Genomic DNA, 14,442 nt, shown 5'->3' with positions numbered 1-14,442 from the left:
GCTGCGGGTTCAGCCCTCTGGTGACGAACATGATCTACACCAAACCAGCTCGGTGCGTGCACCTCAGGTGGCTGTACTGGAAACTCAGAAATTACTTGCTTGATTCTCTTGCGCAGGTGGTCGTAAAACTTGCTGCTCTCAAACTCTGCTTCATGTCTGGATGAATTGGTGTGGGACCTGTGCCGAGGTTTGAGGCTGAAATGGATTGTGCTGGTATAAGGGGTCTGTTTTTAGCCCTGAGCTGGCTGGTCTCTCGGGTGAGTGTGCTCGTTCAGTAACAGGTGAAACACTGACACCTGGTGGAGCAGTGGTGGTACTGCTGCTGGACTGGTAGAGGAACGCTTCAGGTGCAAATATGGTGGAACGTGTCCAGTGCTTTAATTATAAACCTGGATTCAAGATGGATGAATTATTCAATGAATTATGCTTAGTCCCCCTGGACACCAGCAGCACTGATATAGTAGGAACAGCATGCCCCCGAACCTGGGACAGCACTGTTGTGTTAACCTGAGTGTCTGCTAGGCAGTCAGCACTGGGCTGGGCTGTGTCCAATCCTGCACTGTGGGGCCTGTCCATTCACTGGAACAGTGCCATAACAGAATGAGTCATCCAGTGCACTGCCCCCCCCCCCCCCCCCCAAACCCAAACAAAGCTTTTAATGGGGGGGTTCAGTTAGCTGGCCTTCCCTCTCCCACTCCTGCCCTGACTGCACAGACCTGAGGCCTGTGTGTACCTCAGAGAACATGTGTACCTTGGACAGTATGCGTGTGCCACAGAGAACAGGCGTCTACAGAAAACTAAGTGTGCTTGTGTCCTTCCCCAAACTGACAGAGGCTGTTAGTAAGGGGACAGGCCTAAGGTACAGTTACAATCCAGCATTTCTGTGGAACATGGCGATGAAGAAAGAATAAATTATGCTTCCGGTGTTGTTGTAATGCCAGCTTTCAAGGATATTCCAAGATTTCAATCAGTTGATTCCTAATTGATTTTCCCCAATAAGGGCAATCAGTAGTTAACTTAATCTTTCACTTTTAGTCATTTTTGTGTGGATATAGCCTTTAATATCAATACGTTTGTCGTTTTTTACAAAACCAAACAATAATCGTCTGTGCCGGTTTGCAGTTTAAACATTCTGTCGACCGTTGAGTCGATGCGCCTGGCTGGCTGAAAGTGAACGCCTCGCTGGACCGTGGCTAACGCTTCGCTGGACCGTGGTAACGCCGCTGAACCGTGCTAGCTGCCGGTGGCTAACCTTCTGTGACCGTGGTGATGTCGCTGGACCTGGCTAGGCTGGACCGTGGCTAACGCTTCGCTGGACCGTGGCTAACGCTTCGCTGGACCGTGGCTAACGCTTCGCTGGAGCTTGGCTAACGCTACGCGCGACAGACCTGTACAGTGGCCGTTATTGTGTTAGCTGGAGCTGGACGTGTTTACTGGAAACGGGCCTAAGAGGATTGTGATGTAGGTCAGTGTGCCGCCGCGTTTAGGAGCTCGCGCACGGCGCCGTGACCTTATTGTTTATTTTTCCATCGCACTCGCAAGCTGAAAAAGTGGGTCTCTCAGAGTCCAGTGGAAAGAAACAAACAGGCTGTGTGCCGAAGCAGTCACCTCGTTTAATTTACACATTTAAAAAAGAAAATGTCTATATACCTGTGTGTGTGCGTATATATATACAGACACAGATATATATAGACATTTAATATGTTAGTACCATATATATATATATATATATATATATATATAGGTTGCAGTCCACACCGGTTTTTGTAAGTGTGAGAGAGACATGCTCATAGGACCGCCCTGATTGGAGGATCAGACCGTGTGACGTCTGTTTATTTATTTGATTGGTGGGCAGGACGGAAGTTATCTTCTGGGGAGAGTCATATAGAGCTTGCCTTTCACTTGACTGAAGTCTGGAGTGTTTGTGGGGGGAAATATTTTTTTATGAAGCATCACGCCTGAGGAGCTGTTTATCTGTAATGAATGCATGCATGCATATATGCACAAATACATTCATTAACACAAATGCTAAACAGATGGCTGTCCCAGCCTCTGCTCCACTAAAATACAATCTGATTGTCGGATTAGTATTAATTATGACAGTAAATACAAACGCGTAATCTGTGTGAGCAGTGGCCCACTGTCCACAGCTCTCTGATATTTAATTATTAATGTGAGATTATGGGGTGCATGTTGTGGCTAATCCCAGGATAAGTTATTTGTTGTCTCTCTTCAAAGATTCTCACGAAAAAGAAAGTTCGTTTTTCAGCCTGCGGAGAAAAGATGAAGTGATACTGTGAGCTTACGGTGGTTAATTCTGCTGCTTCCTTGTGCTGTTTGTGGGGTTGTATTTCTGTAAGAGGGTTCAAGCCTGTCTCTCCCATGCGTATCAGGCCAGGAAGAATGCTGCTTGTCCCCGTTCCAACTCTTTTTCTCACAAAAACTGATTCCCATCAGTGCTGACAGTAATGCAGGGCAGTAAACCTGCAGTAAAACTCATACCATTCACTCTGAACATTGTCCTCTTTTAAACTTTTCCCTATAGCATTCACTGACTTTTGCACCTATCACCATATACACTGGCATGTATTTGCTCTGATAAACCTGGTCTGCCAATTCATACTTTATCCCTGAATTGGGGAGATGCATCTTTTATTTTATTTTATTTTATTTTGTTTTATGTGCATTTCTAATGTTCCACAGCCAACAGAGTTGTAACAAATCCCCTGGGTTTTGGACCTGAACAAAGTTTTATGTGCCAAGCGATGCAGAAAAATTCAGATGTTTTGTTTTCTGTGCGTAACCTTCTCTAACCCCACTCTGTGAGCAGTTGTCTTGCTGCAGCATTGGTTGACATAAGTTATTTTTTGCCCCCCCCCCCCCCACAGGAAGTGGCAAAGCGAATACAGGAAGAGGAAGAGATGGGTGCCAAACATAGGAAACTGGAGAGCGGTTGTCATGGGAACTCAACCGCCTTCCCTCTCTGTGAAGGTACAGTCGGAAACCGCTGACTTTTAATTTACGATGGTGAATTTCGCAGGACTGGAGTTAAACCTGCAGACACTGCGGCCCTCCAGGACTGAAGTTAAACCCCCAGCCACTGTGGCCCTCCAGGACTGGAGTTCAACCTGTAGACACTGCGGCCCTCCAGGACTGGAGTTAAACCTGCAGACGCTGTGACCCTCCAGGACTGGAGTTAAACCTGCAGGCACTGCTGCCCTCCAGGACTGGAGTTAAACCCGCAGACACTGCGGCCCTCCAGGACTGGAGTTAAACCTGCAGACGCTGCGGCCCTCCAGGACTGGAGTTAAACCCGCAGCCACTGCGGCCCTCCAGGACTGGAGTTAAACCAGCAGACGCTGCGGCCCTCCAGGACTGGAGTTAAACCTGCAGACACTGCGGCCCTCCAGGACTGGAGTTAAACCTGCAGACACTGCGGCCCTCCAGGACTGGAGTTAAACCTGCAGACACTGCGGCCCTCCAGGACTGGAGTTAAACCAGCAGACACTGCGGCCCTCCAGGACTGGAGTTAAACCTGCAGACACTGCGGCCCTCCAGGACTGGAGTTAAACCTGCAGACACTTCGGCCCTCCAGGACTGGAGTTAAACCTGCAGACACTGCGGCCCTCCAGGACTGGAGTTAAACCAGCAGACACTGCGGCCCTCCAGGACTGGAGTTAAACCTGCAGACACTGCGGCCCTCCAGGACTGGAGTTAAACCTGCAGACACTGCGGCCCTCCAGGACTGGAGTTAAACCAGCAGACACTGCGGCCCTCCAGGACTGGAGTTAAACCTGCAGACACTGCGGCCCTCCAGGACTGGAGTTAAACCAGCAGACACTGCGGCCCTCCAGGACTGGAGTTAAACCTGCAGACACTGCGGCCCTCCAGGACTGGAGTTAAACCTGCAGACACTGCGGCCCTCCAGGACTGGAGTTAAACCAGCAGACACTGCGGCCCTCCAGGACTGGAGTTAAACCAGCAGACACTGCGGCCCTCCAGGACTGGAGTTAAACCTGCAGACACTGCGGCCCTCCAGGACTGGAGTTAAACCTGCAGACACTGCGGCCCTCCAGGACTGGAGTTAAACCAGCAGACACTGCGGCCCTCCAGGACTGGAGTTAAACCAGCAGACACTGCGGCCCTCCAGGACTGGAGTTAAACCAGCAGACACTGCGGCCCTCCAGGACTGGAGTTAAACCTGCAGACACTGCGGCCCTCCAGGACTGGAGTTAAACCTGCAGACACTGCGGCCCTCCAGGACTGGAGTTAAACCAGCAGACACTGCGGCCCTCCAGGACTGGAGTTAAACCAGCAGACACTGCGGCCCTCCAGGACTGGAGTTAAACCCGCAGACACTGCGGCCCTCCAGGACTGGAGTTAAACCTGCAGATGCTGCGGCCCTCCAGGACTGGAGTTAAACCTGCAGACGCTGCGGCCCTCCAGGACTGGAGTTAAACCTGCAGACGCTGCGGCCCTCCAGGACTGGAGTTAAACCAGCAGACACTGCGGCCCTCCAGGACTGGAGTTAAACCAGCAGACACTGCGGCCCTCCAGGACTGGAGTTAAACCAGCAGACACTGCGGCCCTCCAGGACTGGAGTTAAACCTGCAGACACTGCGGCCCTCCAGGACTGGAGTTAAACCTGCGGACACTGCGGCCCTCCAGGACTGGAGTTAAACCAGCAGACACTGCGGCCCTCCAGGACTGGAGTTAAACCAGCAGACACTGCGGCCCTCCAGGACTGGAGTTAAACCCGCAGACACTGCGGCCCTCCAGGACTGGAGTTAAACCTGCAGATGCTGCGGCCCTCCAGGACTGGAGTTAAACCAGCAGAAACTGCGGCCCTCCAGGACTGGAGTTAAACCTGCAGACACAGCGCCCCCTCCAGGACTGGAGTTTGACATGTGTGCTTTAGATGACCTGGTTAGGACGGGAATGTGGTGTATTTATTCTCCATGGTGTAAAGAGCTTTCTGGAATCACCTGACACACACACACGCACGCGCACACACACACACACACACACACTCACACACACACGCACACACACTCACACACACACTCACACACACACGTACGCATGCACACGCACACACACACGCACACACTCACGCACACACTCACGCACACACACACACTCAGCAGTCCCCTGAGATTAACACCCCTGGTGTACAACAACAAGTACGCTTTTAAGCCGGTGAATATGCGGATTGGTTAAACATGGTAAGTACTCTCTGTGTTCCCCCTGTTCACGGGAAACTGAGGCAAGCAGGCAGGCACACACCCTGTCCTCAACGGAAACCTCAGCCAACAGCCAACAGCCAACGGCCAGCAGCCTGAGCAGGACGGCCGGCTCGCATGCCAGCTTCACTCAACATTCGTCATGCCTGCATGTGCAGGAAACCGCTTATCGAGGGGTCAAAATCTCGCTGGAATTTTTCCTCGGTACAGTGCGGCGGTTTTATCGGCCCCTTGCCGCGTTCTTCGTTCCGCTCCGGTGCTAACGAGCTAACGGTCCGTGACGCGGGAGGATCGCGTGCCTTTTCGGCATTTTTTGGTGATCGGTGTTCCGAGGCCTGAGCTCGATGGCAGAAGGGAAGTAACTCTAGGAAGTTGTTGCCCGATAAGAGAAGTGAAGTATTTTAAAAATAAAAACGCTGTAGAATTTAAAGAAGAAGAGGTTATTGTGGGTGTGTTTAAAAGTCGTGCGTGTGAGAACAGGGTGGTGTCACACTGCGAAGCTCTGTACACAACCCCCCTCACCACCACCCACCTGCCCCCCCCCCCTCGCTCACACCACCCACCCCTCGCTCCACCACCCACCCCCCCTCGCTCACACCACCCACCCCCCCCCTCCTCATCACCACCCACCTCCCCCCCCTGGAAACTCCGCTCTGCCTGTCCATGTCTTCCACCGATTCAGCATGATCATAACTCTGCCTGCTGTTACTGAAAAAAGCTTTTCAACTTTTATTTTTGTCATTTTCTTTAGCTGGACGCTGTATGTCTCTTATCCAAGGCTCTGTGACTAGTGTTCTGTGCACTGCAGCTGATTCTGTGTTAATCTGCTTCTGACTGCCTGTCCTGCTGCTGACTTCTGACCTTTTCATTAGCCCCTCCCCTCTCTCTCTCTCTCTCTCTTTTTGTTTGCATGTTTGGCTTGACTAAAGAGCACTGCAGCAATCGCCATCTACCGCCCCCCTCAGTGCTGGCCTCCACCCGCTTCATCCCCTGCCCCCGCCCCCTCTGGCCTCCAGCCACCAGGGGGCAGCGTCCTGTGTGTGGCGCGAGCTCCGAGTCCATCACTGACCCGCTGAGTCCCGTCTGTGGGACCAGTCGAGCTCCGCGACTGGGTGCCAGACCGGCGGCTGTTCTGGGGCCGATCCGAAACGGTCCTGGCAACTCGCGCAGATCTGGGCGTGGCTCTGGGCGTGGCTCTGGGGTCCTTTGGTGGCTCACCACCGCGGCCCACAGGCCTGGGAAATGGCTCAACAGCGCCCCCTGTGGACAGCTGGGAGCCAGCGGCTACACCCAGGGAGAGGGGAGCTGCTGTTCCTGTCGCAGGCTCAGAGAGGACAGGGCTGGCGGGGGTGGGAAGGAGAGGATTGTGGGATTGAGCAGACAGGGGCCCTGTGCTGACCTGAGATCAGCGGGGGAAGGCAGCGGGGGTGCCCGTGGCGGTAATGTTTGTCCTCAGGACGGAGTCTGCCGCTGGACTTACCACGCAAACAGAGCCGCTGCGGAGCGCCGCGTCCACTTCCTGGACGAGGGCAGGCGTTGCCATAGCCACCACGGGGACAGGAAGCGGGGGTCGCTAGGCTGCGTCGATAGTCCCAATAGTGGCCGGTGTAGGGCAGTGAGACGAGGTTACCACGGAGACCTGACACAAAGGGCAGGTGGTGTAGGTGTAGACGGCGTGACCGTTGGGTCTGAAGACCCTGTATGGCACAGTTACCGTGGCAATACCAGCAGTGGCCAGAGAGGGTCAACGGGGAGTGTTCAGCGGAGATGGCGGTCAGGGGAGGGGCCCGGACAGGAGCAGGACGAGGCGTGGGGAGGCCCCGGGGAATCGGGGAGGCGGGGTTAGTCACCGTGGCAGCGGTAACCAGGACTACAGCACCCCCATATCTGAGACTGACAGCGCCTGTCACCTTGGAGATGGGGCGGAGCGGGAGGGATTGGGTGGTGGCAGCCATAGAAACTGCCAGAAGGGAGGAGGAGGAGGAAGAGGAAGAGGGTGCGGGGCCAGTGTGTCTGGAGTTCAGGAGGGCGTGGCCAGTGGCAGGGGTTACCGTGGCAACTGGAGGGCCAGGTGGCGTGCGAGGAGGCGCTGGCGGGGGTCAGTAGAGGAGTCGAGCTCAGAGGAGGAGGTGCAGCGGAGGGAGGAGAGGAGGAAACGGGGAGGCGTGCGGCACAATGAGCGAGCGGAAGGTACTGCAGCGCACCTGCCCACCCGTATACCTGTGCACCTGTGTACTTATTCACCTGTATACCTGTGCACCTGTGTGCTTTTTCACCTGTATACCTGTGCACCTGTGTACTTATTCACCTGTATACCTGTGCACCTGTGTACTTATTCACCTGTATACCTGTGCACCTGTGTACTTATTCACCTGTATACCTGTGCTCCTGTGTGCTTTTTCACCTGCACACCCGTATACCTGAGCACCTATTCACCTGTGCACCTGTGTACTTATTCACCTGTGCACCTGTGTGCTTTTTCACCTGTATACCTGTGCACCTGTGTACTTATTCACCTGTGCACCTGTGTGCTTTTTCACCTGTATACCTGTGCACCTGTGTACTTATTCACCTGTGCACCTATTCACCTGTGTGCACCTGTGTGCTTTTTCACCTGTGCACCTATTCACCTGTGTGTGCACCTGTGTACTTTTTCACCTGTGCACCTGTGTGCCCGTGACCTGCGCTGACTCCCTCCTCCCCACAGTTCCCCGCGGCTCTGCGTATCTCAGGGCGTTAAATGTGTCTGTAAAGCGCGTCTCTCAGATCTCATTACTGGGGTCCAAGCGCACTGGGGACTGTCGTTGTGCTGGGTATATTACTGCTTATTTAACCTGTTTAACCTTCTGCACAAGTGTCAGTGTATAAGTGGATAATTCAGCAAAAAAAAAAAAAAAATCTTTTGTCAGTTTGTACTTCATCTGTCCCACCTGCTGTCCTGACCAGGTTTCGCTTGTAGGAGAGATGTTTTATTTCTGTGAGACCCGCCTGGTTAAATGAACACTTCCTCTGCTCTCTTATAGGGGCGGAGCTTTGGCAGAGAGGGGTGGGGTTGTGGCAGAGAGGGGCGGGGCTAGAGCTGGGATCCCTGCAGCAGGTGTTGCTGGACCAGGAGCTGGCCTGGAGCCTACAGGAAGAGGAGGAGAACATCCACAGGAAGTTACGCAGAGTGAGGAGAGGGAGAGAGAGAGAAACTCACACCACTGCTTTTTTTCTTTTTGATCATGAAATGGACCATTTCAGATATTTATGTGGTTTTTAACGACCAACAGCGGCCGCAAGGAAAGTATACCTCTGCATAACAGAGAGGGGAAAAAAAGCTTAGTCCAACTCACCAAACTGTGTTTGTGAAGAAAGGTGTACATTGAGATTGCTTGTAACTCACAGTTAGGGATAAATGAAGAGTGTTCAGAGAATTCAGAGCTGACTGCCTGATTGGTCCAGACCAGAGCCGCTCGACTGCAGTGTCTGCAGGTATTTACTCCAACCGTGCGCTACACCACCAGATTCCGCTCATTGTTTTGCCTGCTCGGTTCAGTGAGTGAGCTCACCAGTGAAATCGGGTGGTGTCGGGTGGTGGCGGGCGGTGTCGGGCCGTGTCGGGTGGTGCCGGGTGGTGCCGGGTGGTGGCGGTCGGGTGGTGTCGGGTGGTGGCGGGTCGTGTCGGGCGGTGGTGGGTGGTGTCGGGTGGTGTCGGGTGGTGGGGGCGGTGGCGGTGTGGCGGGGGTGGCGGGTGGTGCGGGTGGTCGGGCGGTGTGGGTGGGTCGGGTGTACGGTGGTGCGGTGGTGGGGTGGTGCGGGTGGGGTGTGTCGGGTGGTGCGGGTGGTGTCGGGGGTGCGTGGGTGTGGGCGGTGTGCGGGTGGTCCGGGTGGTCGGGTGTGGCGGGGTGGTGGCGGGTGGTGTCGGGTGGTGTCGGGCGGTGTCGGGTGGTGGCGGGTGTGGGCGGTGTCGGGGTGGAGGTGTCGGGCGGTGTGGTGGTGTGGGTGGTGCCGGGTGGTGCGGTCGTGTCGGCGTGGTGGGTGGTGTCGGGTGGTCGGCGGTGTGGTGGTGCGGGTGTGCGGTGGTGCGGTGGTGGCAGGTGTGCGGTGGTGTCGGCGGTGCGGGGGTGGGGGTGGTCGGGTGGTGTGGGTGCGGGTGGGTGTCGGGTGGTGGCGGGTGGTGCGGTGGGGCGGGTGGTGGTGTGTGGGTGGTGTGGGTGGTGCGGCGGTCGGGTGGTCAGGTCGTGCGGTGTGTGGGCGGTGTCGGGTGGTGTCGGGTGGTGGGGGCGGTGTGCGGGCGGTGTGGCGGTGTGGTGTCGGTGGTGCCGGGTGTCGGTGGCGTGTGGGGTGTGCGGGTGGGGGCGGGGGCGTGGTGGGGTGCCGGGGGTGGTACGGGGCCGGTGTGCGGTGTGGCGTGGTGTCGGTGTTCGGTGGTGGTCCGGGTCGTCGTCGGTGGTGTCGGGTGGTGCCCGGTTGGAGGTAAGGCCTGCGGACCGTGGCGTTGAGCAGCGCTGGTCTGGACGGTCCGCCTCCTGCGTGGCGCCGCTCTCCTCAAAGCCTGTCCTGTGGCGTTCTGTCTGGCTCCTCCCCTCTGCTGGCTCCTCCCCTCTGAGTCCCCGCCCTCTCCCCTGTCCTTAATGTTCCAGGGGTCCCGCTCCCCTCCCCGCCCACCGAGCGCCGACCCAGAGGACGACTTTCGAGCGGCCCAAGTGGCCCAGGACGAGGTGAGGGGTAAAAATAGCAAAAATATTCACATGTCGTCATAGCAACATTATGCTCCTGTAGTCATAGCAACATTATGCTCCTGTAGTCATAGCAATATTATGTTCCTGTAGATATAACAAAAATATACTCCTGTGGTTATAGCAAAAGTCTTCTACTGTAGTTATAACAAAGATATACTCATGTAGTTATAACAAGAAAATTACTGAGATGCGGCATAGTCTCATAGATTTTTCATGTATTGGTTTTCATGCATGAAGGAATTAAGCTGTCCACACAATCTTGAACACTTCAACATCTTCAGTAGCAAACACAGTTTTTATTTTTATATTGCTCACACAGTGAAAAAATTAAGCCGTAAAAGGGATCTTGTACGTTCGTGAGTTCTCTCTCACTCTGTCGCTCTCTCTCTCTCTTTCTCTCTCCCTCTCCCTCTCCCTCTCCCTCTCTCTCTCAATTCAATTCAATTCATTCATCAATAACTTTATTGCATGGTAGGTACTATTGCCAAAGCATTCACTCACATGACAAATATAACAGACAGGCAATAACATCTCTCTCTAATCTATCTCTCTCTCTCTCACTCTGTCACTCTCTCTCTCTCTCCCTCTCCCTCTCTCTCTCTCTCTCTCCCTCTCCCTCTCTCTCTCTCTCACTCTGTCGCTCTCTTCCTCTCTCCCTCTCTCTCTCACTCTGTCGCTCTCTCTCTCTCTCTCTTTCTCTCTCCCTCTCCCTCTCTCTCTCGCTCGCTCTCTCTCCCCCTCTCTCTCTCATTCTCTCTCTCACCCTCTCTCCCTCTCTCCCACCCTCCCTCTCTCTCTCTCTCTCACTCTGTCACTCTCTCTCTCTCTCTCTCTCTCTCTCTCAGGAGATTGCACGCTTTATGCAGAGGCAGGAAATGAAGACAAAGTGGCGGTCATGTGACCTGGAGGGTCAGGGGTCACAGGGAGAGCGTGACGACTCGGGTGACGTACGCCAGAGCAGAGAGTGTCCGGAACGAAAGGTACGGTCATCGTATGGTCATCTCTGTGTCTGGCATACGGTCATCTTGTGGTCTGGCATACGGTCCTGGCATATGGTTATCTTGCAGTGCTGTGGTTAGAAAGGAACCTTTTCTATGAACCTTGAATCGGTTTCTTTAAACATGTTTTTTTTTAAACTTTAAACATTGTGGACGTGTCTGTTATCGGGCAGTGTGCGTGGCTGTGATGTCATCTGGCTGTGGGCGTGGCTGTGATGTAATAGGTCAGTGGGCAGTGATGTAGTAGGTCAGTGGGCGTGTCTGTAGCTGCAGGTGCAGAGGGAGGAGCCGCCCTCAGCCAATGAGGAGAGAATCGATCCCAAACCTGCCAACACTGCACAGTGAGTGTCTGTTATACACACACTCACACATTACACACACACACACACACGCACACACACACACACTCACTATACACACACACACACACGCACTCACACACACACACACGCACTCACACACACACACACACACACACACACACTCAACACACACACACACATATACATGCACACACACTCAACACACACACGTATACACACACACACACATATACATGCACACACACACACACACTCAACACACACACTCACTATATACACACACAAACACACACACACTCACTATATACACTCACACGCACTATACACACACACACACTCACACACTATATACACACACAAACACACACGCACTCACTATATACACTCACACACACACTATATACACACACGCACTCACTATATACACTCACACACACTCACTATATACACTCACACACACTATACACACACACACACTATATACACACACAAACACACACGCACACACACGCAAACACTCACTATATACACACACACAGACACATACACATACCCTCATATACACACACTCACACACACATAAACACACACCCTCATATACACACACACTCACCCTCATACACGCACACACACACACACTGTTCTGCCCTGAACTCTGACAGATATTCAGTTGTGTTATAATTTATAGCTGACATTTAAGCAGGATGTTATTGAACTGGAGGGACCTTTATTAGAAGATGACTCATAGTTTTTCAACAGAATCCGGTTTGTTAAATGTAAAAATTCCTCTCTAAAACAACACTCATCTTTTTAAAGTCACCGTCTACTGTAGTCTGGAAAGAAATTTTTTTTTTTTAAAGCCAGCTTATCATTACATTACATTTCATTATTATTATTATTATTATTATTATTATTATTTATTTTATTTTTTTATTACTAATGAAGGAAATATACTGCCTGGAGCAGTGTGATGTCTCAGTGTGATGAACAGAATTTTATGGTTTTAGTCATTTTATTATTGGCCTGTGTTTGGAAGCCATGGCTGGTTAACTGAGTAACATTCTGATTGGTGAGGTCATTAGGTGAAAGGTGATAGGCTGTGGTGAGGTCATTAGGTGAAAGGTGATAGGCTGTGTGTTGTCAGCTCACGTGCTCATGTCATTGCAGTCAGCGGCAGCCAATCAGAAACATTGCAGAGGAGCTGGATCCGACCTTCAAAGCCCGGAGAAAGGGGATGAGCCAAGCCAGGCCGACCAGCTCCGGTAAGGGGGGGTGCGGGGAGGGGGGGGTCGTTTGATTCCCTCCCTTTTTGATTTTACCCTCCCCCCACCAATTTAAAACTAAACATGGACTTCTGTAAAGTTTGTCATAGCTAAAATCTGAAATATTTTCCTCTCATCTAAAATCTGAAATATTTTAATTTAAATTTTTTTTCTTCTGCCCAGATCTTTGCCTGACCCCTCCCACTCCACACCGCGGTTTCCACGACTACTCGGACGAGCCCTTGTTCATCCCGCCCACCAAACGGCGGAGCGACAGATCGGGGCGCGGAAAAGCCAAAGAGAAGAAGGAGGGCTGTAAGCAGCAGTGACCACGCCCTGTTACCCCCCCGCCCCCCCCGCCCGCCCGCCCCTCTGGTCCCCTACCGCCCCCTACAGGTGAACAGAGTATACCGGAGGAGTCTCCTGGGGGGTGGAAGGATTTCTACCGGATATAGTTTGACGGGGGGAGGCACCGCAGTCACTCAATCAAAAAAAAACAAACAAAAAACAAAGCTGTTCAGTGGTCCGTGGGAACGCGGGACTAATCTCAGCCCGTGGGATTTTTGTGCTCTCTTGCCCTGGGTTTTTTCCCGTTGATTATGTTTGCACTTGTGTTGTGCAAACAACCAGCGGGGGGTGAGGTGGGAGATGAAATTCGCTATGAGTCATCATCGATGGTGCGATAGGACTTCCGGAACCCAGCGCACGCGACCCCGCCCCTGGCCTCCTGAACTCGTGTCAGTGACGCACGTTTTCCGGCGTTTGGGCTGGAGGCGCGTCCGGGCGGCGTTCCCGAGGAGCTCGCCTCGTCCCGCGCCTGCGATTAGTCACCCGGAGCGCCGTCAGAATGGAAGCGAAACCGTAAGAGCGCAGGCTTACCCTGCACCGCCGTGGAGCGCAGGCACTTTCAGGAGCTGTGACTCAGGTTGGCGTCCTAAGAACAGCGGGAGAAACGTAGCTGCGTTCAGCTGAATTATGGGTAATGCGGTCGGACCTGGCCAGCGCTACACCGTACAGTGAGTGTGTAGAGTACTATTGTTCACCGGGAAGAAAAACTACAAATCCTGAATTCACAGAAATTTCATCTATTAAGTTTCATATCATATACAAGCACGTGTAAATGGTTAGCTAATGATTAGCTTACAATCACTCTGTCTTTCACACACGCACACACACACACACACCTATTAATTGCTTTTTTGTGGTGCTGGGGTAGTAGAGGAGCAGTGTTATTGCAGAACATGGCTAACATAGCTAATGTATATATTTATGTACATTTTAGCCAAATGTTTCCCTCTCTACAACCATTTTAGAGCTTTTATTTTATATATGTAGACACTAAATAATAATAGCTTTGTTTACGGAGAATTTCTGTTTTTCAACGTGTAGTTTTGTGTGTATATCTATTTTGTAAGTCCTCGTAAAGTTATAAAGCTTTTATTCATCAATGCTTTTGCCAATTTAGCTTCTAAATATTCAAAATGTTTCATAGACCTTTTTATAGCCTTTATTGAAATGCATTGGCCTTCGAACACCACCACTTCTTTCTGACAATCGTTATATTGAATTTGCAAACGAAAACCAAATTTACATGAACTGGGGAATTACTGTCGCCTTGGAAACTCCAGGACTGTGTAGTGAATAGCACTGAATTCCCCCCCCCACCCCCATAAGGGCTTAGAGTTTACGGACCTCCTCTGCGTCTGGTCTTTGTACAATAGCAGGGCTGTTGTGAAAGGAAGGGGTGTACGGGAACGGCCCCGTCCGCTGCGAAAAAAACGCCCAAACTGACCTTTTGAAAAAATAAATGTTTGAAAAAAGCTGAAGCTGAAGATTCTCTGTGTTTTCACATCACTGCCTCCTGTTCCTGGAAAGCACACCTCCTCTGCTGA

General features: G+C 52.4%; 1 protein-coding gene across 2 annotated transcripts in view; it reads left to right on the top strand.

The window, feature by feature from the left end:
* LOC135235191 (coiled-coil domain-containing protein 50-like) overlaps window positions 1-13,197 on the top strand; it is a 30,076-nt gene extending 16,879 nt beyond the window's left edge. Inside the window, exons 6-12 of one of the 2 annotated variants that reach the window (XM_064300463.1) lie at window positions 2,889-2,991; window positions 8,267-8,412; window positions 9,869-9,946; window positions 10,813-10,947; window positions 11,233-11,306; window positions 12,456-12,550; window positions 12,734-13,197. In XM_064300463.1, coding sequence (XP_064156533.1) covers window positions 2,889-2,991; window positions 8,267-8,412; window positions 9,869-9,946; window positions 10,813-10,947; window positions 11,233-11,306; window positions 12,456-12,550; window positions 12,734-12,879 — 777 coding nt within the window. In that variant the 3' untranslated portion in view covers window positions 12,880-13,197. Of the gene's footprint in view, window positions 1-2,888; window positions 2,992-6,172; window positions 7,229-8,266; window positions 8,413-9,868; window positions 9,947-10,812; window positions 10,948-11,232; window positions 11,307-12,455; window positions 12,551-12,733 lie in introns of those variants that run through there. The other variant, XM_064300462.1, reaches the window with a different exon arrangement.
* The last annotated feature ends 1,245 nt before the right edge of the window (window positions 13,198-14,442 follow it).

The sequence above is a fragment of the Anguilla rostrata genome, chromosome 11 (assembly GCF_018555375.3).
Source record: "Anguilla rostrata isolate EN2019 chromosome 11, ASM1855537v3, whole genome shotgun sequence".
In the NCBI taxonomy this organism is placed as follows: domain Eukaryota; kingdom Metazoa; phylum Chordata; class Actinopteri; order Anguilliformes; family Anguillidae; genus Anguilla; species Anguilla rostrata.
The sequence above is the reverse complement of the archived record's forward strand: the minus strand, read 5'-3'. Positions and strand labels throughout refer to the sequence as shown.